This window comes from Phalacrocorax carbo, chromosome 5 (genome assembly GCF_963921805.1).
Source record: "Phalacrocorax carbo chromosome 5, bPhaCar2.1, whole genome shotgun sequence".
Classification (NCBI taxonomy): Eukaryota; Metazoa; Chordata; class Aves; order Suliformes; family Phalacrocoracidae; genus Phalacrocorax; species Phalacrocorax carbo.
In genome coordinates this window covers 58,036,986-58,062,257 of record NC_087517.1, presented here as the reverse complement: position 1 = coordinate 58,062,257, position 25,272 = coordinate 58,036,986, and the positions used below count along the sequence as shown (strand labels likewise).

Below are 25,272 nucleotides of genomic sequence, written 5' to 3'. Positions count from 1 at the left end.
TCTTTCCTATTTAAATGGAAATCACACCAAGAAGTGCAAAATATTACTTAAAATAGTATACTAAAACCACATTATCCCCATTCTGTGTTTGCACTGCAATAAACAGTGCCTGAAGTTCTGAGATCCACATGGGCAAGTGGCAATTAGCAGTACAGTCCCTTTCCTCAGGCACAGATAATCTAAACATATATTGAGAGGCTCCACATAAGTATCAATAACAGACTGATGTATGCTGGGGTGACAGAAAAGAAACATGTGGTTCTGAAAGAATCCCACTACTTGTGGACTCTAATTAGGATCTTAAAAAATGGGCAAAACCAAAGAGATTTTCAGATTGTCTAACAAACCGCAATTCCATTCCAAGGTATTTCTATCAATAGGGACTAGACACAATCTACTCATGCACTTCTGAAAACCCCATTAAGATAAGCTGTGCTCATAGATCCTTGAGAACCTGGCCTTTGAGCAATTAAGAGCTTTAGTCCTGCTGACTTTTAATAAAATGTGATCTCTTAAGTACTTGAGATGTTTTGAAAACATGCCTTAGATACTGGTAACTTTAAGACCACTATCACATGATGTAGTCAAGCCTTTAATTAAGAAGTCATCGTGGCTTACAGGCTTCTTAATTTCAAATGAACTTTATATTATATAAAGAAAATTCTTAGATGTATCAGTGTTTACCTCAGTTTTCCAATAAAACTCTCTCCACCCCGAGACAGGTCAGTTGGGTCTATGGAGATGAGGTAATTAGAGGTTTTACTCTTCTTTCGTTTCCTTCCAGCTAACAGAAACACCTAAGCAGTGCAAAAAAACATATTCTAGAATGCCAAAGGGGTTAGCACACACCACTTCTTGCTTTGATGTAAGGAAACCATAGGCAATTTTTCTGTCTTCCAGCATCATTAGTGAAGCAACAGAAGGTCTCCTGGGACTTAGCAAAACCAGATAAAAATTTGTAAAAGGAAAGCAACTTCTCAACCACTCAGTCCATTATTTATGGTTTAAATAATTAAATTTGGTCTATTTTGTGAAATGTTTCGTTCTAAGTTGCTCTGGCTTTTCCAGCTGAATTGAAAATAGATGCTTTTCAGGTCACAGAATGCAGAGAGCCCCAACTGCTGACATAAAGGTGCCGTGCATGGATTATTTAAGGCCAAAGATTAGTCATATGAAGAAAGGCAGTAGAACAAAGTGTTACTATTGTTTTGCTTTTGGAAGACTGTAGGGCAGATCTCAGTGAAAGTGAAAATATATTTAAAATATAACATGTTCTCTTTGTAAGACTTCTTCAGACTTTTAATAATTTTTTTAATAGTCAGATGCAACTGGTATGCCATTTAAGTTATTTTATGACCTTTTTACCATGCTCCCTTTCCAAGTGGAGGTAATAAGTAGGGTACATCCCTCGGTCCATTCCTTTCTTGTCTCTTGTGATTCTGCATTTGACAGTGACACCCTGTGGAGCAGGTCTTACAGCAAATTCCTCCAGGTCATCAACATCTATGAGAGGCTCATTTGTGGAAGGACTGGGGGCTGAGGCTGCTTCCTAAAACAGTAAACAAAACTCAGGTTTCCTCAACTTTGATTTACAAGGTTATAAGTAAAAAGAATGACATTTGATAGAGGCTGCAGTTTAAAAAAATAAAACCAATGGATGTATTGTCTTCCCCATTCTGATTCTTCATCAGCCTTGAAGGCAGCTTATCAAGCTAAGGATCCCTCCCCATCCAATCGGTCAAGCTCTTAGCTACCAAGGGCTCAGGGAACAGTTCTCTGTGCTGCTGATGCTCAGTGTATAGACACATCTGGCAAAGCAGAACAGGGTGGCTGCACAGCCAGAGTGGTTTAATGTTACAAAGCAAACTCTGGCTCACACCTCCTCACCTCACCATGCTTCTTTTTTCAGAAAGGCCATACCCAAGGACAGTGATGGCCTTTGATGAAAGGAAGAAATGGGATAGGGAGAGACAGATTAAGCTAGACAGAGACATAACAGAGATGAGAAGTCAGCGTAGTATATAAAAAGGTGGGGCACCATCAAGCAAGAGCTTGTGATTTAGAATATTTGAACATGCCAAAGTCTTATTTTATATTTGGATGGTAGCAGCAAGAACAGGGTGGGAAAATGCTCAGAAAAATGCAATAGAAACAAAAGATCCTTCTGAGCACCTGCAAGAAGTAGAAAGGTAAATATTTACTGTTTACCTTTCTCTTCATTCAAGTTCAGACAATATTTGCTGTTCTTTTCTCCAAGTCATTATTTTCATTGCTTGGTCCTGTGAACCCTGAGAGCTATCACAGTAAATCAACTAGGAGATACTCTAGTGCCTATTAAAAACAAAACAAGAAATCCAGGCCTATCCTGACTGCACTCTGAAATCACGCAGTACATAAAGCCTGCGTGCTCCTTCTTCATCATCACCCCTTACCTTATTGGATTTCTTGCTCGTGGCAGAACCAGGCCGGGTGTTACTGTTTAACTGTGAAGAACTGGAGCTGTCTTCATCTTCCTCATCTTCTTCCTCATCAAAATTCATGCTGCTTGAAATGCCTGAGGAGAAAGCAGCGCACTTATATGAAATACTAATACATTAAAGCTCTCCATACTTGCTGTAAAACATCACTTAGTATACTGTTGCGCCCTTAGGCTCACAAGTGAGATGGTGTGCATGAGGGAGGTTCACACTGTGCGAAGCAGTGTACGAATATGTGGGTGAGACAGTACCTGCCCTCAGAAGCCAAAACATTTCAGCAAATGAGAAAGGAAGTATCATTGTTTCCATTCCATAGAGAGCATTGAGTTATCCAATGATAAAGGAGGAGCAATAATCCAATTAGAAATTAAATTCAGAGCTTCTTCATCCAATCAAATACTTCAAATACAACACAAAATCTTAAACCTGAATTTGGAGCTGAGCGAACAACCTATCACAGCCATTTGGAAACCTTAACCATTAAAATACAAGCCCTTCTACAGCACACTTTTAACTGTTCCTATGTGATCTGATGAAAAGCAGATCTTAGACTGAGAAGGAACATTCACATCAAGGAAATGTTCTCATGCATATTTCTTTTATGTAAAAAATGGTATCAGCCCAGGCCAAAGGAACTGCCCTACAGCACTTAAAAATTTGACTGTATGAGAATTCAAAACGCAGACATTTTGAAGGAGAACACAACTTGGAACACCAAATAGGACTTAGCAGCAGAAAGTGTCATTTGCCAGGCTAGTTTTTCAAGGAGTATCATGCAAATGAAGCCACCCTATATTCAGGTTCAAACTCTTAAGTTCAAAAAAAAAAGAAAACACTTGGTCCAGAATTTGCACTACTGGTAAGGCCGATGCAGAAGGATAAATGAAATGCAAAGATTTCCAGAGTCAAGCAGCATGGGCATAATTAACTTTTTCCTTCTGTACTTACCAGGAACATGATCCAGGGCGACAAGACTGGATTGGGAGGTGGAAGAGGACCAGGATGTATTTGCATGGGGATCTGGGAAAGGAAAAAATCCATGGGCTTGATTCTGCAAACCCTTAATTGAGTGAACAAGCCTAACTTGCCAACAGGACTCCGTACAGGGCTAAAGGCTTACTGGATGGGGCCATAATGCTGCTGCCTGAATCCTCAGTTATGGACATTTTATCTTTCTGCACAATCAAATTCACCTTCTACCTGCTTATACCTGCTGTCACCTTCTTTTCTGAGTACTTTGAATAAAGTCAAAAAGCCCTGAATCACAGAGCTGAAGCTTCAGAAATCATCATCCACACAGAACAGTTGTGCGACAAACCCTTCTGTGCACGAGGTGCCCTGCATGGCAGGTTTTTGGCCTATTTTCAAATTCTAACACACACACACACACAAAGGAAAAAAAAAAAAACCACACCAGATCAACACAAGTGATATACACAGATTCTACACAAATATTCATTCAGTAAAATTGAAAAAAGTATTCAGACTCATATTCGGATGGCCTAAATTCTACCTAAATCCCTGTGCATCCTCATCATCTCTCTCAGGCTCTCTAAACTGTTCTTCCAGGACTTCCAGGGATACACATAGAGACTTTCATGTAGCTTAGTCTTTCGGAATATAAGCTTGGTCTGCAACAAGCAGAGACTGAACTAAATTAATGTACAGAAATATAACCATTGGAGATAGTATCAGTAATAGCTTTCTTCAGTTCAAATTTTGGAACAGAATGAGAAAAAAAAGAAAGACACCAAAAGGGGCATTTAAATACTTGTTATGTTATTGCTGCTTCCAATAACCTCGATGCATATCCCTTTAAAATAGCTTTTGACAGCAGGTGCACACTGGATAATGAAACACCACCAGAGTAGTAAGAGCAAGTGGATAAAACAGAAGCATATGCAATGCTTGTATTCCATTCAGCTGCACCATGAATGGTCTCGTTATCCACTTCTTCATTTCCCCCAGTCTGGGCACACACCACACAGTGTGACAGCAAAAAGTTTCAACAGGATCTGGTTATGCAAGAGAGCCCTGAGTTCACAGGTCAACAGATATTTTCAAAGCCTGTAGAACTCACTCATTATTAATCACACCCTCATTAATCACAAGTATTATTTCTTAATAATGGCAACTACGTTCTAGTCAACTATGCATGGAAAATAGAGATAGTCCATCTTCTCAGCTGGCAGCTGTGCAATAAAGCCATACTTCATATGCACAGACATAATCAGGTTTTTTTCTACATCTGTGCTCAATATTTCACCACCAATATTTTAGTGGTGAAAATTCCATGCCAGCCTTAGAAAAGTATGCACTTATGACCTGTGGGGAAAAATGCTTCAGAGAGCTCCTGTTTTGTTTTTCAACCCAGAAATCAAATCTATTCCTTCCCTAAATCTCAAAACAGTTGTAACTTCAGGTGCCAAAGAAGAACTAAGGCCAAATTGTTCATTCCAAGTCTTTACAGAGACACGTAAGAAACTGATAAATGTGAAGACTAAATGTTAGTTATTCAGTGTTAAAACTTATGGAAGTCTGGTTCTGTCCTAGTGACTCATTTGCCAGAGAGAAGTCTATACAGTAAGACTTCTGAAATCAAAAGGACCAATACTCCCTGCAGGAGAAAATGATTCTAGTATGGTAATTTCCAACAGATAGAGGAACCAAATAAAAAAAACCAAACAAATATTTGGCATTTTCTTGCAAGTGGCATATTCTTTTCACACCCAGGTAGCCTATAACCTCGTCTCATAACAGAACTTGACTTACTGGGGAAGCAGAGACACATGCTGAGAGAGGCTTCTCTCCACAAAGTTAGTGTCAAAGAGCAGAATGAGCATAAATCAGGGCTACACAAATCTGATAGGACCCAGACTTCCCCATTAGGCCAGTTAGCATCTATCTCTCTGTCTTCTTTTGCTCCTATTCCATGCAGGAGAAGGTCTAATGGAAGACAGCAATTCAAAATGCTTTTCAGACCAATGGGGACATGCCACAACTATGAAGTGGCAGTGGGAATTCACATGAAGAGCCCTAGCTCTACATAAAGCTTCTCATGAATACTGGGATACTCAAAACTTTCTAACAAGCCTCCTCTGCTGGTATCAAGTGGCAAAACATATACAGACAGTAAAAATATTTTATGGAGATGCTTTTTTCTTTGTGTCTCACAGAACATAGCTCTGTTGTTAATAAAAATGAGTAAAACTCAGCATTCCCATTTTTTAAAAGCGTCTCCTTGCCCCCCACCGCAACTTGAAGCATGCTAGTGGTCCACTCTTAGCAGTGTCTGTTCCGATCAGGTCTATACTCAGAGCTGGTAAAAAAGGTCATATAATTTATTTAAGAATAGGAAGCAACAAAGTAAAACCAAACCAAACCAAATCAAAACAAACAACAAAAACCAAACCACAACCCAATGAGGTGGGTCTTTTAAAATTAAAAGAATATTTTAAAATTTAAAACAAAAAAACTGGGGAGAATAAAAACATATCTTAACCCAGAAAAAAAAACATAAAAAATAGAAATGTTCCCCAGAGTGAAAATCTGAGTGCTCTGACCTAATTTGAAAAGTCTGTGGATAGTTTTTAAGTCAATCCAGCTTTAGTAAGTAATGTGCCTGATGATTAAATATTCTGAGCCATGGTCTAAGGCAACACAATCACCACACAGATCAGAACTTATTAGTCATGCCAACATCCCTCTGACTCAAATGCCCAGGAAATACCACACTTGGAGAAAATCTGCCCATTTCAGTTGAAGTTGCTCACATCTGCAGAGTAACACCCCAGGGAAAAAAATGAATCTTGGCGAGAACTGCTCTGCAGACAAGAGGCGAGCATTTAGATATGAATAGTCTATTCTAGATGAGTCAAGTTTGCACTTACATTTTGCTCTTTACACACAAAGAGTTTATTCTTAAAGCATCAGAGCACTCTTGGCTTGAGCCATCTTTGCTTCAAAAGCTGTACACTGAAGAAGAACAATTCCGAAGCAAATGGCTTCAGAACAAGCTTTGTGAGGATTTTAGGTTTCTTCCTTCCTACAGTTAATGTCTAATGAGAGATAACAACGCTGCAGGAAGGAAGAGACGAATGCATGAATGTGTATGTACACAATCTATCTCCCAAATCATGCATGCCTCTAGAAAAAAATATATTCCAGAACATTTGAGAACCATGCATGGGAAATGCTGCAGAATACACAGTGCTGTAAGTTTCACCTCTGCAAGCGTGAACACACGTTATAGAAACATGAGAAATATTTAATTGACAACACAACTAAAATTAATATTCTAGTTTGAATGTTGCTATTCCATACTCTTTTTTTTAACCCTCAAGTAAGTGATTTCCAGAGTTGTACAATATAAAAATGTGAACAGGTGGATATGAGCGTTAGCATCTGCCTGGTACCTTAATAGCAGCACTGCACTGCAGATGGGAAAGCCACAACCCTGAGAACCTGGGGAGTTCTTGTTCCTTGGGACAAAAAAGAACTACTTTTTTTTTTTTTTTTTTTTAGATAATAAAATAGAGCCGAACAGGCTCTGAGGAGAAGAAACACAGAGTAACAATCTCTGCTTAGGCTAGGGCTTAGAGTGAGAATAGGAAAAGGAGTCAATGTACATAAAGCAAGCAATGAGAATGTGAAGGCAGTTTTTGGCTACTTACCTTTTTTCTGCATTGCTGCTCTAAGATCTTGTTTGCTTTGCTGTTGTTGGCCACTAGCCATTTTCTCTCCATCATCTTCATCATGGCTAGACTGCCCAACAGTGAGAATCTGCACTTGACTTCCTATCTTCTGAACATCATCTTGAAAAGCAGCTGGACCATCAATCCCTGTCAGACAACAGCAAAAGCTTTAGTTGTCTTTGTGTCAAGAAGTTACTTGAAAAGAGAATTGGTTACTCACAGAAAGCATCTTTTCTAAGAATCACAGATCAGAGGTTCACATTCAATAACATTTCTAGACTTAAACAAGACTAAACTAGCCTCCAAGGCAAACATCTTACTTCCCACATACTGCACTAGAGAACCTCCAAGAGGTGATCAGGATTTCACTGCTGTCCTCCTCACCCCCAAAGCACAACCATGCTTGTACCAGAAACAGTGAAAACAAAACTGAAGAGAAATTCACTGGAGAGACTGAAAGAAAACAGATGCACCTTTCATAAGGACACACAACTGGTCCAGAAACAGATAAGCCTGGGTCCCAGATTATCCCCTAATAAACAAGTGCTATTATGAAATGATGCTTCAAAGTTTCAGAAACCTGGAAAATTCACAAGTAGATCTAGCTGTGTATACAAGAGGAAGAGCAGCACGTTAACAAGCCTAAATATGCCTGAGTTAGTAAATTGCTATACAGTTAAAACATCAGAGTAAAACTATAAAGCAAACACACATTCCCTGGAACCTCCATCCTCTGAGATGTCCAAATCCCAACTAGGCATGGTCCTGGGCAACCCGCTCTGACTGACTAGTCAGTCCCCAGAGGCACCTTCCAGCTTCAGCCATCCCGATTCTGTGACTCCTGACAACAGCCAGAAAGAAACTATTTACCTCCTTACAGCTGTAAATTGCCTCTGAAGACAGAAAAATGAAAATATGGGGTGGGTGGGGTATGCTAATATCACAATCTACCTTCATTTTTTTCTTTGGGAAAGCAAGTTAAAACATCAGATTGCAAATGTACTTCAGCTCTTAGTTAAGACTCAGTGCTGGTATATATTACTAAATTAGCTATGTCAAAATTCACTTTTGCACCAGTTAAATGGTAGTATCATGTACAGATACAGTAAATAACAAAAGCCTGTATACTGTTGCGGTTCCAAAGTTTCTGTTAATAAGCAAGCAACATGGTGGAGAATTAGCAAGCATTACAAAGAGATAGTTCAGCAGAAGAATATGGTGCTTCTCCCACCAAACAGAGCTGAATAAATCCTGTAAGAAGGAGCTGTAGGGACTGGGATTTTTTCAGACTGTGATCTATAGCAGAAGTCTCCAAGAATACCGTTTCAATCCGCTTTGCCACCAGCTGTCAACTTGCATTAAAAGACAACTGGATTATACATGTAGCATGCTTAACTGTACTGTGCCATACTTGCTGTCACTGCCACTGCGGCACAAAGCACAAGTGCAAAAGAGAGTGGTCCACACCCTCAGGAACAGGAACAGCACTGGCTGTGCGACTGCCTAACAAGATGCAGTCCGACACTGCAAAAGCATTAAATTCACAGAGTTCAAGACCACAAGGAATTATTGACTCATCTGCACCACACAGACCCTTATCTGGCAATTTCTGCACCAACCCTGAAAATTCTGATTTGCTTACAGTAAAACTAACAACAAATAAACAATCTGTCCATTCAACCTTGATGGACTAAATAAGGTCTATGGAAACAATTCTCTCATCTTGGTAGGATGACAAATTCAGACAGAAGCTCTGTGTGATGCAGAATGAACAGTATAATTTCCTATGCTGCAGGTGCAATATGGCAGCGAACAGAATAGCATTTTTCTTAAAAGTTATCTCAGGATAAGCACTACAGCAAAGGTGCTCTAGAACAGACAGGTAGCCGCTCAGATCCATGGCTTTAGCCATATTAACCATTACCATTATCACTGAAGTGGCTGCCTAAAGTTAGGTTCTTAGCGTAATACTCTGAATTTCAAAAGTGTTACGCACCATGAATTATAACAAGATGCTCATACCTCATGCGTATCTATCTAGTCCCTTCTTAAGCTTTGGATGATACAAACCTAATTTTGAGAACCCATTTCAAAAAGAACAAAACACCTTAATTATTCTTCTTCGAAGCAGACATTGATCTGCAGCAAATGAAATGCCTTTGACAGCATTCGACATTGCACTGTGGTTGCTTTTTTCTGATGCCTGCAGATCATCTGCGCTCACATCCCGTGCTGTCAGGAACATCACGTATTATTAGGTGTGAGGACCAAGGCTACACTGGCAGGTCACACTTTTAAAGAAGAAAAATCAATTTCAGTATTCTGAAGTGTGCATCACTGGTAGAGTGTTATTAAGCATTATGAATGGTTCCACTAGTGACCCCATTTAAGGGAATGGAAGATATAGCCAGACAGGTTAAAAAGAGAACCTCTGCTGCATTAGAATACTGTAGATTGTTCGTGGCAAATGCAACATTAACTATTTAATATTTGTGAGTGTGCACACATCTTTGTAGCTATATACGCATGTAAAATGGTATTAAATGCAAGTATACAACACATTTTTTTCTGTATCATGAGATAGAAGTGTATCTTTGTAAGTCATAGTTCAAAAGGCAGCTTTACCATCACCTAGCTAATGTCTGAAAACAATTCCAAGCTTGCATAATCATGGTACTCAAGGTGGATCTCTCCCTATGTTCTCACTTTCTTTGCCTCGCTGATTCCTTTTCACCCACTTACTCGAAGGACAGTTCACTGTGCAATAAAACAAACTATTCCTGTCTATAGTTATAAGTTTACCTGCTTAAGGACAGGGTGAAAAGAGGCAAAGAAGCTGAGTGGGCTGTGCCAAAAAGAAAGTCTTTATTGCTACAGTCAGTGTTTTCTACATCTTTTCCCAAAAATCAGGTAGAAAAAAAAAACCTGACGGAGCTGCTAACAAGAAAAGGAATTTTTGAGAGGCAATGGTGAAGGAGGGTAGGGAGAAAAGAGGAAGAGTGAAACAACCAGCAGAATACTAGTTCCTTCAAGTACAGGCCTTCTGGTAAATTTTGACAGGGTCATGTTTCAGATGAAACCCAGAGGTATCAGAGATGAAAACAGAGAGATAATGAAAAAAATGCAACCGAAAATTGGCATTCACTGGCATTTCTATCCTATAAGCTACTATTTATCAATGCCTGTATTCTGTTAGAACCTAAAATCTTTTGGACAATATTTATAAACAGAGAGTACCATGCTTTTAAAAGCTGGTAATCTAAACTACCACGTAGAATGCTTTTGTAACCTGAATTCATGTGCATTCTAAGAAATTAAAAATATATTAGGTGGACAAGCACTTAACTTTGATCTCAGGGATTTTCAGATAGCATTTTTTTTTGTTTTGCTTTAAACACACAAAGTGTTAACTATCTAAAAAGAAGAAAAAAAACCAACCAACCAACCAACAAAACCCCACAAGATCCAGGTCTGGAATGAGGGGAGAGAGAAAAAGGTATGGGAAAAATAAAGAGAACTGCTACCAAAAGCCTTGAGAAAGTAATGAAGTGGCAAAATCTTGCTTAGTGTTTATGACTTATGAGAAACAAATATAAGCTTTTGTGCATTTTGATGGACCAATAACCCAAAGCCCATCCAGTCTCACTGGATTAGTAATGACAATACATTTCAAGGATATGAAGTCGAGACCTTGTTTTATTGTTCCAGCCCAGCCATTAAAGGAAATCTCTTCATGGGAGGGTCACCAGCCATACATTTCTCTATCCTACATCCCTAGCAGCTTTCTGCTGAACAGTTTCCAACCATTTTGGTATGTCCTATACGTAGATGCTATAATGAACATAGATGAGCCATCTCAGTTCTACTAGAGGTATCTAACAAATTTCTTTCTGACAAATTAAGCAAGTACAGACTACATGGGACTGAGGCTATAGATCCTGAAGGGTATCCCTCCTCCTTGGCCCTATGGATCTAGAGGTTATTTTGGGGCGGTTTTTCCCCCCCCCCCAACAATAGCACTAGTAGAGCATTACGAGTGCAGTTCTGGGCACCCATTTAAGCCTCATGCATTTTTATTTCAGCTTCACAATCTTCAAAATGATTTTGCAGAAAAGAAATACACTTCCTAACCCTATTTGCAAGTGGGAAACTAAGGGTATAATCATGCTAAACACAAGGCTCAGATCAGTCTGTTGAATAGTCCTGTCTAAACCCAGAATCTGTAACAGAATAGGTCTGAGTGGAACTTCCTCTCAAGACTGGTCAGAAATTAAGCATTTCTAGACACCCCAGCAGAAGGCTTCTCAGTCATCACAGTCTAATGACGCTATAATATTACAGCAGAATAATAAAATTAAACAGGAGATGCCAGAATGGCAACTTTAATTATTTCATTGCTCAAGAGATAATCAAGAGTACTGAAAATCTTTAGGGGGGTGGGTGGGTAGGGGGAACAGGTCAAATGGGAGGAAAAGACTACATACTACCAAGCTATGTATGACCATGGAAAGTTCAGAGGCAGCTGATATATGTGGCCACCACTTATAGATGGGCACGAGACCAAATGCAAGGGAAGATTTTGCTATCTGACAATAGTGCACGATGCACAATGGTAGCCTTGAAAAAAATTAGTTACAGATTAAATATGTGACAAACTACCCAGCAGCAAATTAGAGGCATAAGCATAGTGAGTCAGGTCTCCAAAACATCATTTAAGTATTTGACTGTATGCTACATGAATCCCCAGTAATTGAATCTTTCAGGGAAAGAACCTAATTGTATTTATACACATCATGTTCCTCTCTGCATGTATTTATACATGCAAACATTTTGCCGTGAAAAGATTTTCAGCAGATGTTATTTCCTCTTGGTTCTTTTACATGGACTTGTAAGTACAGGAAAGAATGATTAACGGATTATTTAGAGAGAGTCTTTACTGCACCTAGGACACCACAAAGACAGATTTCTAAATTATTTGAAAATAAGTTTTATAATAAATTAAGAATTTTTTCATAGGACATTTGCAAACTAAGAAAGAAACAGAAAAGTACTGTACATCAGACAGAACTAATCGAGCTCAGTGACTGAATAGCAAACAAGATTACATATCAGGAAAGGAACATAGCATAGAAGACAAATATTTCTGTCCCTACTTTGCAAATGAGGAACTGCAGGACACAAAAATTCTTGTTCTCATTTTATAAAGCATTTAGGACACAAATTCAACATATGAAGGCAGGCATATTGGTCACAGACTAAGTTTTAAGAATATGCTTAAGCCTTTTGCATATCAGACCTGAATAGTTGATGGAGGTCAGGCAGGAGGTCTCTGGAAGAGAAAATCTCAAGTCACATTTTCTGACCTCAGTTACATACAACAAGGGTTCTACAACAGGTCCTTCCTCTACAAACAGGCTGACAGCAAATGCAGGCATACTAGAAAATTTTCTCCCTTTTTAAAATTTTTTTTATTTTAAATGTACCTTCAAAGGCAAGATACCAGGTTAGATAAACCACTTGTCTGACACAGAAGTCGCATCCACGCGGATAACACTCAAGGCTGTGGCCAGCAGCAACAGCTGCATTTGCAACTGCTCTTTGAGAACCCTGCAGAGCAGCTCCTCCTTCAACTTAGGGACGGCAGCAAAACCCTTCAAAGGCCAGCTGGCCTACTCCGAGGTCAAAGACAGGGAGTCTGTCCTCAGATAAATCTGTTCTTATTAGGCTGACAGTAGAAGAAATAGAGTTTCCGTCCATTAAAGAACTTGGCTTAAAACAAACCCTGCTTTTGCCTTTTTTGCCTCAAGTGATCTACATTTTAAATTAAAAAGACAAAACAACATTTTTTTTTTAAAATCTGCATTTATCAAGAAGCATGACCACTGAGTATAATAATGTTTACTTCCAGAACAGTGGTACAAGAACGTAGTATTACACAAATCAATGAATGAAAAAGGTTCTTTCTCAGAAAAAAATCACTCACACACCCCCAAGGAAGCAGAATGTTTGAAGGGGGAAAAACATTTTTTAGTCTATATTTTTTAGGACTGAACAATGTTAAGTATATTATAGGTGCCAATATATTTTCTAAGCCATTTCCCAGTATATGCCTGTTCTCATAGGGGCTGCATATTCACTGATACGGGTTCAAGCAAATGCAAAATCACAAAGGGATTTGTTTATAGGGAAAAGGGCAAATATAAATTGTTTTAAGAAAGGACCTCTGGAGCTGATTTAGTCCAAACTTCCATCAAAAGAAAGACTGTTGCTAACACCAGATCAGGTCACTAAAAGCAAGTGCTTGAGCACCAAGCTCTACATTCACTTTGATGAAATCTAGCAAACTGTAGCAGGAACTAGACTTTCATAAATCTCTGTTCTGAGGAGGCCAAAATGATTTCTTCACAATCAAGTTTATGAGTTGCCAAAGCACAGCCTGAAAGGATTGTCAGATCTAGAAATAACAGGACTTTTCTTGGTGGAAACTCACTTATTGTTCCTCCTACCCTTTCCCTTTAATGCATAGGGAAGCCAAGATAAATCTACTCTGCATGAACTTCCCTCCCCCTGTCAGAAAGGAAGTGTTATAGTGAGAAATTATGCTTCTTATCCAACAAATGGTGATGCTTTCTTAGTCAGCCTGCGTTAATGTAGTTGCTTGTTACATATAAAAATGGGACAGGATGTCCAAATCAAAACAGCCAGACAGGTGTGAAAGGGAAAAAAGAAACACAGAAGCAGCAAACCAAATCAAAACATGAAATAGCCATCCTGGCAGAAAACGTGCTGTGTGTCAGAGCAGCTCATCTGCTTTCTGACTCTCATAAAGACAGCAGGGAATACCCGACGTACTATACACATTTCATGGACAATGTAAGACAAAAATTGCTGGGAAGGTGTTGCTTATTTGAACATTTTAAACACATCCAGATTCCTGATTTCAGTGACAAAAATCTTCATTCATATTGCCCATGGGAGTGAGTGAACCAGTGCAATGCGGAGCAGGGTTTTCCTAGAATGCACTTACATGCTACAAGTGCAAGAGTGCCAGAAAAAAAACCCAAAACCAACCAACCAACGAAATAACAACAACTTTTCACAGAATGATTCCTGAATTTTCATATCAGATTTCACTTTGAATTAACTCCTGGCGCTGCATGGTTTTCTGTGTTTGGCCGTTTGTTTTTTTTTAAAGGGTCCATTTTATCTTCCTGATTTTTTTTGTCCCATTCATTGCACATAGCCAAAAAAGCACTTTATCTGGTATATTTATTAATTTCTTCACAGACCTATACTGGGGAAAAAACCCAACCAAACAGAAAAAAAACCAATCACTATAATGTACCTGTAATACTTTCAGAAACCTCAATTTTAAAGAAGCATCAAAGTATTTGATATCTAAAGATGCTCTGGTTTTGTATTTGAAATACTGTGCAGGGTGCATACTTTTCATAGGTTCCTGCTGCAACTATTTTAACTTGTTTGCATTGTTTTTCTATTGAATCATTTCGCGATACTGTACATCATGTTCACTAATATCCTTAATCACCCCCTAACTAGAGTCACAAATCAAACCAGAATTTTATCCACTATCTCCACTAGAAAGACAACCATTTCATATATTCGTTACATTTTGGTTTTTTTTTCCTAATATTTAATATTATGTCAAACAATAATCTGGGAGACCAAAGCTTTCAGAAATAGCAATTTAATGACTTAAGCTACTACAGAATGTCATCAATTTACTGCATTTGCAGGCTCCATCCCACAAAATGTTTCTTTTTAAAAACAGGCACAGTGTATACTGTATATACTGGATACTGCCATTAAGTAATAATCACAGATTTAGGAAAAAAAAAATCATAGAAAAAACTGCCAAATACCATACTACTCATCATAGAATTACAAAATCCACTGACCCCTAACTTCAGAGGCACAATCAGCTCTACATGAGCAATTAGCCAAATTCCTTTTCTTGCCTTATGTCGGTGTAACCTCATTAAACCTATTATTTCCCTCATGTTTGTCTTTAGCACATTGTTCTGATCATAGTTTCATCATTCTTCGAGGCACTTAAAAAAGCATTACAATCTAAGACCAGAGTACAGTCATTACACTACAGCTTCAAGAGCTATTCATGTATAATTCAATGACTTTTACTCTGAATTAGCTTATTATTCATAGGATCTGGTCTAAAGGTGTTTTTTTTCCCTTAAAGCACAAAGAGCTTGGCTATGCTTAGAAAGGTAATGCTCACTATAGCTAAATACTAACAGAAACCTTTAAAATGCTATTTTAGCATGTAAAGTGCATTCACCCCTCAGCATTCATCCTGCTCATTTACAGGCTGTACAAAGGGTACAGTCAGACTGGAGACAAGACCTGAAGCAATTGTAAAGCTAAAATCAGAACCTAAAGTTTCCAAGATTTGGTCTAATCACTGACGAACTACTACTAACAAAATCTCTTGTGCCACGAAATGGTATAAAACCATTTAACCTTCATCCATTTTCAGTAGCTAGATCTGGAGTTATTAGCAAATCCATTCAATGTCATTATTAAATCTTTTCTTAGGACTCCCACTTACTCTTAAAAGTAACTGAAAAAATGATACAAGTTCCACTACAGGATTCTGCTACCACTTGCATTTTCCTCATTCCTAAGTAACACAAATTAGCTCTGTCTGTACTGGAGTGATCAGTAAAATCCATCCCTCCAGAATTGTAAAGCTGCATTCAGTTTTACTTTTTCATCCAGACACAAAATATTCTGCAGCTTTGCAAGACTGGAAATCCAGTTACAATCCCCTGCAAACACTCCAAGTTTACAACACTATCAAAGGTAAACTAGATATGATTCCAGGGTTGAATTTATACATGAATGAACAGTTAAATACCAGTGTGCGGAAAAAGTAGATGAGCTGGATGAGACAGTGCTACATGTACACTCTGAACATACTTTAACTGACAGGAATATTTGTTACTAATCATCGACATAAACTTCGGGAGAGGTGGTGCTCGAAATTTTCTTCAGTATAACTGATGAGTAACACCTCCAACTCTATGGAAGCATACATGAGATGCAATTGATGGGCAAACACTGAAGGCCAGGGAAGACCACACACAGCAAAGCAGGATGAGCAATAAGAATTGCAGCAGAAGCTGAGGTTTCTATAGCTAACAATATCGGTTTCCAACACATAGAGCAGTATCAGCATGCAAAAGTTCTCAGTCTACATAAAGTGATGTTGCTCTTGCTGACACAACTTGCTTCTATTAAAATATTCCAATCTGGGGAATTTTTCAGAAAATGAATAAGAATTTTATTGGCATATGAGAAAAACACTAGGTGTTACCTGCTGTGAGATAATAAAAGAACCGTGCAACTCCTCCACAGCAAGCACACACTGCTCATGGGGTAACTTGCCCACATATAGCAGATGACTTCAGAGAGAGCTACCCAGCAAATGCAGCCCCAGTGTGCAGGTGACCAGTGGCTGCAGAACAGCTCTGGAAATCACACACTCAGATGATTCTTGCTATGTGCCTCACTAGGCCTGTGTCTAGGGATTTGTTCATGGAATATTTTAGCCAAGAGCTCATCAGAAAACTGCCTAGAAAAGGTGTGAATGTATACACACAATGGCGTTATACAATGCAGTTAAATTACAATGCTGTTAAATCAAACCTACTGTAACTGACCATCACAATATCTTAAGTTCTGAAAATAACACAGACATAGACACCCCATAAAAGACAAAACAGGCATTATATGAGACGAAACAGAGCCTCGAGGTTATGCAATAACCATAATTTCAGTATTATCCCACACAATGCTCAGTTACAGCTTAAGTCATGTTTTCTTTTAAACTAGTAGAAGAATTTTTACTCTTCAGCAAGATGTACTTCAAAATAAAATTTGGCATCTGTATTACTATGGTGCAGCAGCATTACGTTTTACATTACATTGAGAAACATTAGCTTTCTGTTCACTTATTTTGCCAAGTTTTTACATTCAGTTAATCTTACCTTTGACTTTTACTTATTGTTTCAAGCCTAGGTATTGACACACACCATCATTATTTCAAATATATTAATAAAGACTTTACCTCAGGGCCAGGCTTGTCTAACCTAGGGCTTCCTTGGCAGCCAGAGGGACTACAGATATAGAGATGCTGTAGATTCAGATCTCAAGAATTAAGCTGCAATATGTAAAGGATGCAGTAAAGGATTTTGATAAGGTAGGCTCAAGTCCTGCAAAATCCCTATAGATATGCTCCAATACTCTAACCTCAATAATTTCCCTTCTTAGTCATTGCTATCTTTAAATATACTTGACAAGGATATACACTATTTTCTTACTTAAGCAGTAATGGAGGGACTGTTGGACATACACAAGACAGGAACACAGTACAGTCCAGGCAGGATAGTGTTACAGTGGCCTTACCCAAGAACTGCAAATTATTGGAAAGGTATTTATTAATTTCCTTAGTCATTCACCATCAAATAAAAAGAAACTGTATGTGGTATAAAAACCTCTCTTTTTTTTGTGAGTTTGCATATATATATATATATATATAAAAAAAATTTGAGTATCTCTAAAGTAGTCATGTTACTTCTTCCATCAAGTCTATGTAGCTCAAATAGTAAATCTAATAATGGCGATGCCATTTCTACCTACCCTTCTGTCATTATGAATAGTGTATTTTTTTTGTCTACCTTATGTTAATGCAAAGTCATTGCAGAAAAATTTTCATACAAACACCTTTCATACATTGACCAGGTGGGATAGAGTAACACTGAAGTAACAACTTGAAGAACGTTCATTGTTATGAATGTTAGCTCAGTTTTGTTGAATTGATTTTCAAAATGCCCACTTAACCACTAAGTTGTATAGTTTAAACCTCAGTAAGAGTCTAGACAGAAATGACTGCAATTTAAGGCTGTTTATCCAAATTGCATTACATGCAGACAGTCTAAAAAAACCACACTGGTGTAAGATGGTTCTCAATTCTTTAACACTGCAGGAAAACCAGCATCTTTCCATCAGTGCTTTTTTCCTCCTCTGCAATTTGAGAAAACACTCCTTTGGAAAAGACTCAATTTACAAATCTTAACCCTCTTTTACTCCTAGGTTGTACATGTTGAGACAAGACCAAGTCACTCACATTTTCTAATCTCATAAAAATATCAAGAAATCACTTTTAAACAATTTTCAGGAATTCAAAGAAATTAAAAAAAAATAAAATAAGTGTTTTGCAGTCAGTTCAACATCTGACATTTAGCCGCATGCAGCTAACCTTTGTGTTTCCCTTTTTTCTCCTTTCTGGTGCTGCCAGTCTGACAGCTTGCAGCTGCTGCCTTGGTTTTTTTAGTTGGTTTCGGAGCCTGGGGATCCACTACCACCTTTAGATCTTCCTGTTCGGCCTCCTGCACTGCTTGAGAGATTCAGGGTACCCCAGCAAAAAGAAAAACAGAGAGAGAGAAGAGAGAAACAAAGAGAGAGAGAGAAGAGAGACTGAATTGAGAACTCTGTGAAGGCATAAAAGAGTAAGCAGACATAGCAGAGTTTGTTTGGTATTTCAGACAATTCATGCAGAGAGGAGAGCCAAATAAACCAGAATTTGCAAAGCTACAGTAAAAACCTGGAAGGTTAGGTTAGCTGGGATGTATTTCCTAACTTTTTTCCTCTTTCCACTAATATATCAGCTCCTAACTTTCAGGCCAAAAGTGACATCAGGATATTAATGTGTTGCTGAGCTAGTGTAGGAAGCACTTTTCCTCGTAGTAAAGCTCTGCCAGACTGATCATCCACAGTGGCAACATGAAGACAGAAAAATTTTATTTAGACTTTGTAGTGCCTATGCTTAAAGCTATATCCTAACCGCATAAACGAGGAATCATCAGAAGGTTATTTTCAAAACACATCTGGCACAACTGTATGTATCACAGTATCATGAGTAGAAGGGCCAAGCTGAAATTAAAAACTACTCCTACCTTGTAACATACAAAAATTAATTAATTCTTTAGAAGTCTCACAGTTTATGCTATGCATATTATGTTGAATGTCAGTTGTAATTCATGCAATGCTAGTTGTTTTCAAAGTAAAAAGAGGCTTTATTATTTTCTAAAAGCACGATACACTTTGAGGTCAATATTTGAATCTGTGAAAGCAACACACACAATAACTTTTTCTTCTGGCCAGGCCAAGCTTTGAAGTGAAATAATATTGAATTTACAATGGCATAAAAGCAATTATCTTTGTGAAATACATAAAGGATCATCAAACTTCACACCCTAAACAAAACAACCTGTAGGTGGGCACTAAGAGATTTTGGTGCCAGCTGCTGGTCACTGTTAATTGCTGAGCCCCACTGGCTTCATGTGGTGACAGTGGTTTATCTCGGAGGAGTATCGCCCTGGCATTTGCGGCCTCCCACCTTCCCTTTCTTTTTCCCAAAACTTAAGTGCTGTCTTTAAGAGGATAAAAAAAAGTCCACTAAGGAAGCTTACTGGAAAGAACTGGTTGCCCATAACATTACTTTAAAAATATTCCAACAAGATTCATAAACCCCCAAAAGACCAAATGATGCTCAAAGACGTGTGGACTTCCAGTAATCTCTCTTTGAAGGGGGAAATTCTCCCTAGGCTTCTGGTCTGTGAGGCAACTTTCCCGTTCGCCAAATCCTTCATGCGCATGAATAGCAATAGAAACACAAGCAGGTTCTCAGACGAGTAAGATGAAACAGATTTAGCCACGTCTGTGTAGACTGTAGCTTACAAACCCACAGCTACCCTCCCCAGTACAGCAATCTGTTATGAATAGCATTACGTTCACAATACAACGAGCATCTGAGGCACTCAGTAAACACATGCTCCTTTCCTCATTACACAGAGGAGGAGTTCAAGTTTTATAGAGAATATACATTAAAATAGTAGATGTGTGACTAAAAGCCCAAAGAAACAGCTTGTCACTGCCCAGTTCCTCATTCCTTGTCTTTCTCATACACAAATCACAAGATCGCAGTCCCTTTGCTGACTATAAAGGAGTGCACAGGACACATGGCACATAAAAAGCAGTACACAGGATCCTATTTCCATGCGCAGGGCAGCCTTGGACCAGGAAGGGAGCTGAAGAGTCCCTGCTCCACAGTCTTTAAATACATGTGATTTGCCAAGCCAGCAATCTGTCATATATTTGTAGCTCAGGCTCTCTTTAAGGACTAGGGTGTGCTCTTTTCATTGTTTTAAATATGATAATCCACACTATAATTAAATTCAGTACTTTACAAATTACCTGTATTAAGACCAGACAGTTCTCTAAATCCTTTTAAATATAGCCATATTCATTCACTCAGATTAAGCACCATTTACTTGGTCCAAAGCAATGATTAATCAGCAAGGATAAAACAATCTGATATTGTTAATGGAAAAGTTGAAGACTTATCTTCACTACTGTGTCAGGCATCCTTTGATCTAACATGTAAAAACTTGAAGCTTTTTGAATTACTTTTGTCTCATAACTTTCAGCAAGAGATCTCTGCTTATAAGTACAGTGATGGAGCTCCTAGAGACAGGGAAGGAAATACTGCCATTGCTTTGCTCTGTAAGGCAGAGAACAAGGTTTCAGTCCAGTCGCCATTTTGAGCATATACAGTCACTGCTGTCTATGGTAAACAGGACTTTCAGACATAGGTGGTGGAGGCTGCAAAGCAAGATTTAAACCATCAGTGTGCAGATACTGCAGCTAGGTTCACTAAAGGAACTGGCACAGAATTTTCTGTTTCTAAAGGATGCTTTTCTGAGCCTTAACATTATATTTAAAGCATTAGCTCTAAAATAAATCCAAATCAACTCCAATCTCCACCACAAAACCCCACCATCTGAATCTTAGCTATTAACTATTCAGCAAATAGCAGTCCTCAGCTAAGGCTCATCTGCTTACTAATGTTTTCTCTTGTGACTGCAGATATCAAAGAAATTATGTAGTTTTGCTACTGATTGTACAAATTCAGTTCAGGACAGCACTGAGCTCCGGGGCACTTGGCTACATACTTGCAGTTAAGCACAGGGTATGCACGAGTCTTCCCCTGCCCATATCCACTAACCTCCCCCTAATACCTCATGCGTAAGTGCTGCCCACTGAAGTGTAGTAGGAAGTGAAGTTTATGCAAGCACAGCAGTTCCTGTCAACAGGGCCAGTCAAGACTTTGATCCTTGCAGAGGAGTGGACAACAGGCTCTCTTCTGAAGCCTGCTGACCTACAGAGAAAGATCTGTGGACCTACCTTGCTCAGTGGGTCCAACAGATTTAGATGTGGAGCAAAGTTTTTTTAAAAAAAAAAAAAAAAAGAAAAAAAAAAGTGCTTTCTCCTGCCCTGGAGAGTTTTAAGAACAACATTTCTAATACCCTCTGTCCTCGCTCTGCAGCTGGTCATTAGAGTGTGGAGCTTTGAACTTATTGAACCAGCACTCCTTCTAGTCTGTCTTTGTGGAGATGAAGGGATAATTGAGCAATTCATAGAGGCAATGGTTATCCTCAAACATGTTGTCAGGGGATCAAATGTCCTTCCCTCTGCACTCTACTATATCTTTGGATCACTAAGTAACAGTCTGACAAGAATTTCCCTTCTCAGCAGGATGGGAACCTTGAGACAATCTCTAACCTGCTTTCTCTGCAGACTCTAGATAGCCCAATAAAACAATTTATGGTTCCCCGCAAGAAAGCCTGAATAAGGAAAATGATGTAAACTGGCCTGCCTAGATAATATTCACTGATATGACAATATGACTATGTCCTTAGTTGGATGTTAAGAAGTTAACAGTACCACAGGAAAATTAATTAATTTATTTTAACCTTAAATGCAGCTATACAGGGATGGAGTTTCAAAGACTGTCACTCAAAAATGCATTAATTTCAATTCAAAAAGAAATTTAGGCAACTTTAAAAATCCCTATGGATAGTTATCTTAACCAATAGGAGACTACATTTGAAAATCTAGCCTGATACTCCATGTGGGCCCCCCCAAATTATTAAAGTCTTCACTTAAAAAAAAAAAAAAAAACAACACAAAAAACCCCACAACCACCCACAGATTTTCCTTTTCTATAAAAATTATTTGTTTGTACTGGAATTTGCATTTAGACAAGACAAAAATGGAGGACCATATGTTGTGGTGAGACAGACTTGCAAACAGCAAATAACGCTGGACTCTCAGATCTGGTGTTTCATCCTCATTTGGATTCATAAATTGTAAGAAATAGTTTCGAGATAAAAAACAAGATTTCAAATAAAACAATGACATGATTTTAATTTTAGTGTTATTCATCCATGTTAATTAAATCAAGTACTGACTACTAACCTCAATACGGAATTATAAAAAAATACTTCTGGGGGCACAGAAAAGAGCACAGATTGTGATGTTAATTCAGGATCTGAGCTGAAAAGAGGAACAACAAATAGTCTATTAACATAGGACAATATGAGTGTAGAAGGACTTGCATCAAAGCAGAGAAGGGCAGTCCTGGCTTTGCCTTGCATCACCAGTGGTCTAACTGCTGAAAGTGGAAAAAAGAAGCCTCTCCCATGAACCAGTTCTGTGTTGGCCACATTGCATGTTACAGGGTTAAAGCTACAACACACAATCAAACAAAAGGATGCAATTTGTAAGTGAATAATCTGTGATGCAGAAAACACAGAATTGAAAAAAAATATTAAAAGACAGTTATCCACCTATATTTCAGTGAATGAAAATTAAAAGCATGCTTTTCCATCTGGCCTTCATGATGAGACATTCACACAGGAAATTAGTTTCAAAGTAGCATGTAATGAAAATGCAGAATTTTTTTTCGATTTGTACAACCATTTTTCCTTATATGAGTACTTGCACACTGTTGTGATCTTAGACGAAGAAACAAAAAAAAGAATCTATGAATCAAAATTTAGCAATCCCTATCACATAAAAATGCCATATGCTAAAAAAAAAAAAAGTGGTTTGGATAAGTACATTGTGTGAAGAATGAAGTGAGTGAAAAATCACAAAAAGATTTTTTAAATTGATACATTAAAAATTCATGCAGTCTGTCTGGAAAACACCTTATGAAGAAAGAGGCTGACGAGACAATGAGGTATGTGATGCAAATGATTAGCTCAACTGTATAAGGCAAATATTAATTCTATTTACCCATGCCCTCTCAACAGTAAAAGTGAAATCCAGAAAGAGTATAACGCGAAGATAAACAAACTACATTCAGTCAGTGTGTACCTTAACAACACAATACAAATTGGTTGCCGTTTTCTTAGTGTTGTCTGAGTTGCTCTTGTGTTTCACTATAAGAATGGCTTGCCATTTTACTTTGTAAAGTTCTAGCCTTAGCGAACCTTGCTGCTTATTTGGGCTGCCGTTCATTATTACTTTATTTGATCAATTTAGATCTGAACTGGTCTACAATCATCTAGAAGACACTGGATTCTATCACAAACATTCTGAAGATTGGCAAACCAGCCTATTTTCCAATGCAATTAAATATTTTTATTAGTTTTATATAGATAAAATTAGTTAAATACAAGGGCCTGAATTAGGGCAAGGACTCTGGCCTGTTAGGTACTATTTAGTCACATACAAAGATTTGATTTCTGCTTCAAGATGCTTATAACCAAATGCATAACCCCTGCAACCAGTAAGTTATAGTTAGAGTCCAGATTCCCCCCAAATTAAATTGCCTATAAATTCTCTATGGCTGCTTGCAGTTTACGTGTCTGACACTGGTGTGTTCATCAGGCTGATTTTACAGAGGTGAAAATACTCGTAAGTGAAACTGAATGTGAATGGGCTCAGAAAAAAAGGAACAAGTGTACATGAGAACCTGGTGCTGCTTACGGACATTATCAGAAGTTCGTTGCTGTAAGATTTCATCAGAAAGAACAAAGGCAGGAATTAAAGAAAAGATTCTTCTTAACCCCCGGATATCTGCTGTCTGCCCCCAGGGAGGGGGAAGAAAAGGGAGCATGTGAAATGGAGAGTTAATAGCAGTGAATTAGACTCTTTGGGAAAGCAGATAACCGATAAGCTAAAAATATCCATGAAAAACCTCTGCCAGGAAGATTAAGGACAGTAAGAAATTACATAATTGTTTTGTGTATCAGGGCCCTGAGGGCACAAGTAGGCTTTAATTGCCCTGACAAGCCTCACTGGGGGCTTCTACCCACACTCTGCCCATGGGCTCTCTTTCAGCTCAGCCAGGAGCTATGTTGGAGGTGTGCTGCTTCCCAGCTGTGTCTCCTGGGAGGACCCTGGCACTATGCTGTAGGTAGCTCATCTGCTCAACAGACCCCTCACATGCATGCTGCAGCCTTGTCTCCTGGCCTCATCTCCCTTTCACCCTGACTGGCACCCTGGAAGGCCCTGGCCCTGGTTCATCCCTTGCCATGTCTGGGACTGCTGAGGATCCTGTTAGCAGTGGCCAGCTCTGCCCACCATGTTTGGAGCCTGTGGGATGGTGCCCCATCTGCAAGGGCATTGCCTGTGCTGGAGTCACCCTCACCTCCTGGCCCCTGCTGCTCCCCAACACCGAAATTGTCAGAGGACAGAAAATAATGGCTAGCTGTGAAGTGGTAACTGAAAGTAAATATACCTTAAGTGGAACTTTAAAGTAAAGAGAAGGGAGTTTTTCAAGCAATTGTGAGCAATTACCTGTAAACTTCCTTCTCAAATCTTTCAGCACCAAGAACCTCAAAGAGACCTTTAAACCACTTGCTACCTGCTGCCCTCCAATCATTGCTGCCAGTTTAGTTTGTTTATTTTGGAAATGTACTAGCACAGTAAGGACTGCTGATAAATCAAAAAGATGCTTTAAAGGATGAAGGTGAAGAGACTGCGGCTGAAAGGGAGAGTTCAGAATATATGCTTATTGGAAGTTAAGTATTTTGCCCGCATGATACTTGGAGTGCTGCCTCATCTCTCAGTATTAATAGTCTTGTGCACAGAACATTTCTTGCTGTCTTCAAAAAGTAAACTAATACCTTCCTGTTTCAAGGTCAGTGGAAAAGAGGGATGGTGAGACAGTGTTTTGATGAACACGCAAATATACAGTTTTTTAAATG

At 38.6% G+C, this 25,272-nt stretch overlaps 1 protein-coding gene across 6 annotated transcripts in view; it reads right to left on the bottom strand.

The window, feature by feature from the left end:
* TUB (TUB bipartite transcription factor) overlaps positions 1-25,272 on the bottom strand; it is an 85,236-nt gene that overhangs the window by 21,112 nt on the left and 38,852 nt on the right. For 3 of the 6 annotated variants that reach the window (XM_064452650.1, XM_064452648.1, XM_064452652.1), the window contains exons 4-9: positions 18,471-18,605; positions 7,151-7,318; positions 3,426-3,497; positions 2,433-2,554; positions 1,358-1,549; positions 685-797 (exon numbers count right to left, since the gene is read on the bottom strand). In XM_064452650.1, coding sequence (XP_064308720.1) covers positions 685-797; positions 1,358-1,549; positions 2,433-2,554; positions 3,426-3,497; positions 7,151-7,318; positions 18,471-18,605 — 802 coding nt within the window. The remainder of the gene's footprint in view (positions 1-684; positions 798-1,357; positions 1,550-2,432; positions 2,555-3,425; positions 3,498-7,150; positions 7,319-18,470; positions 18,606-25,272) is intronic. The other 3 variants (XM_064452649.1, XM_064452651.1, XM_064452653.1) reach the window with 3 other exon arrangements.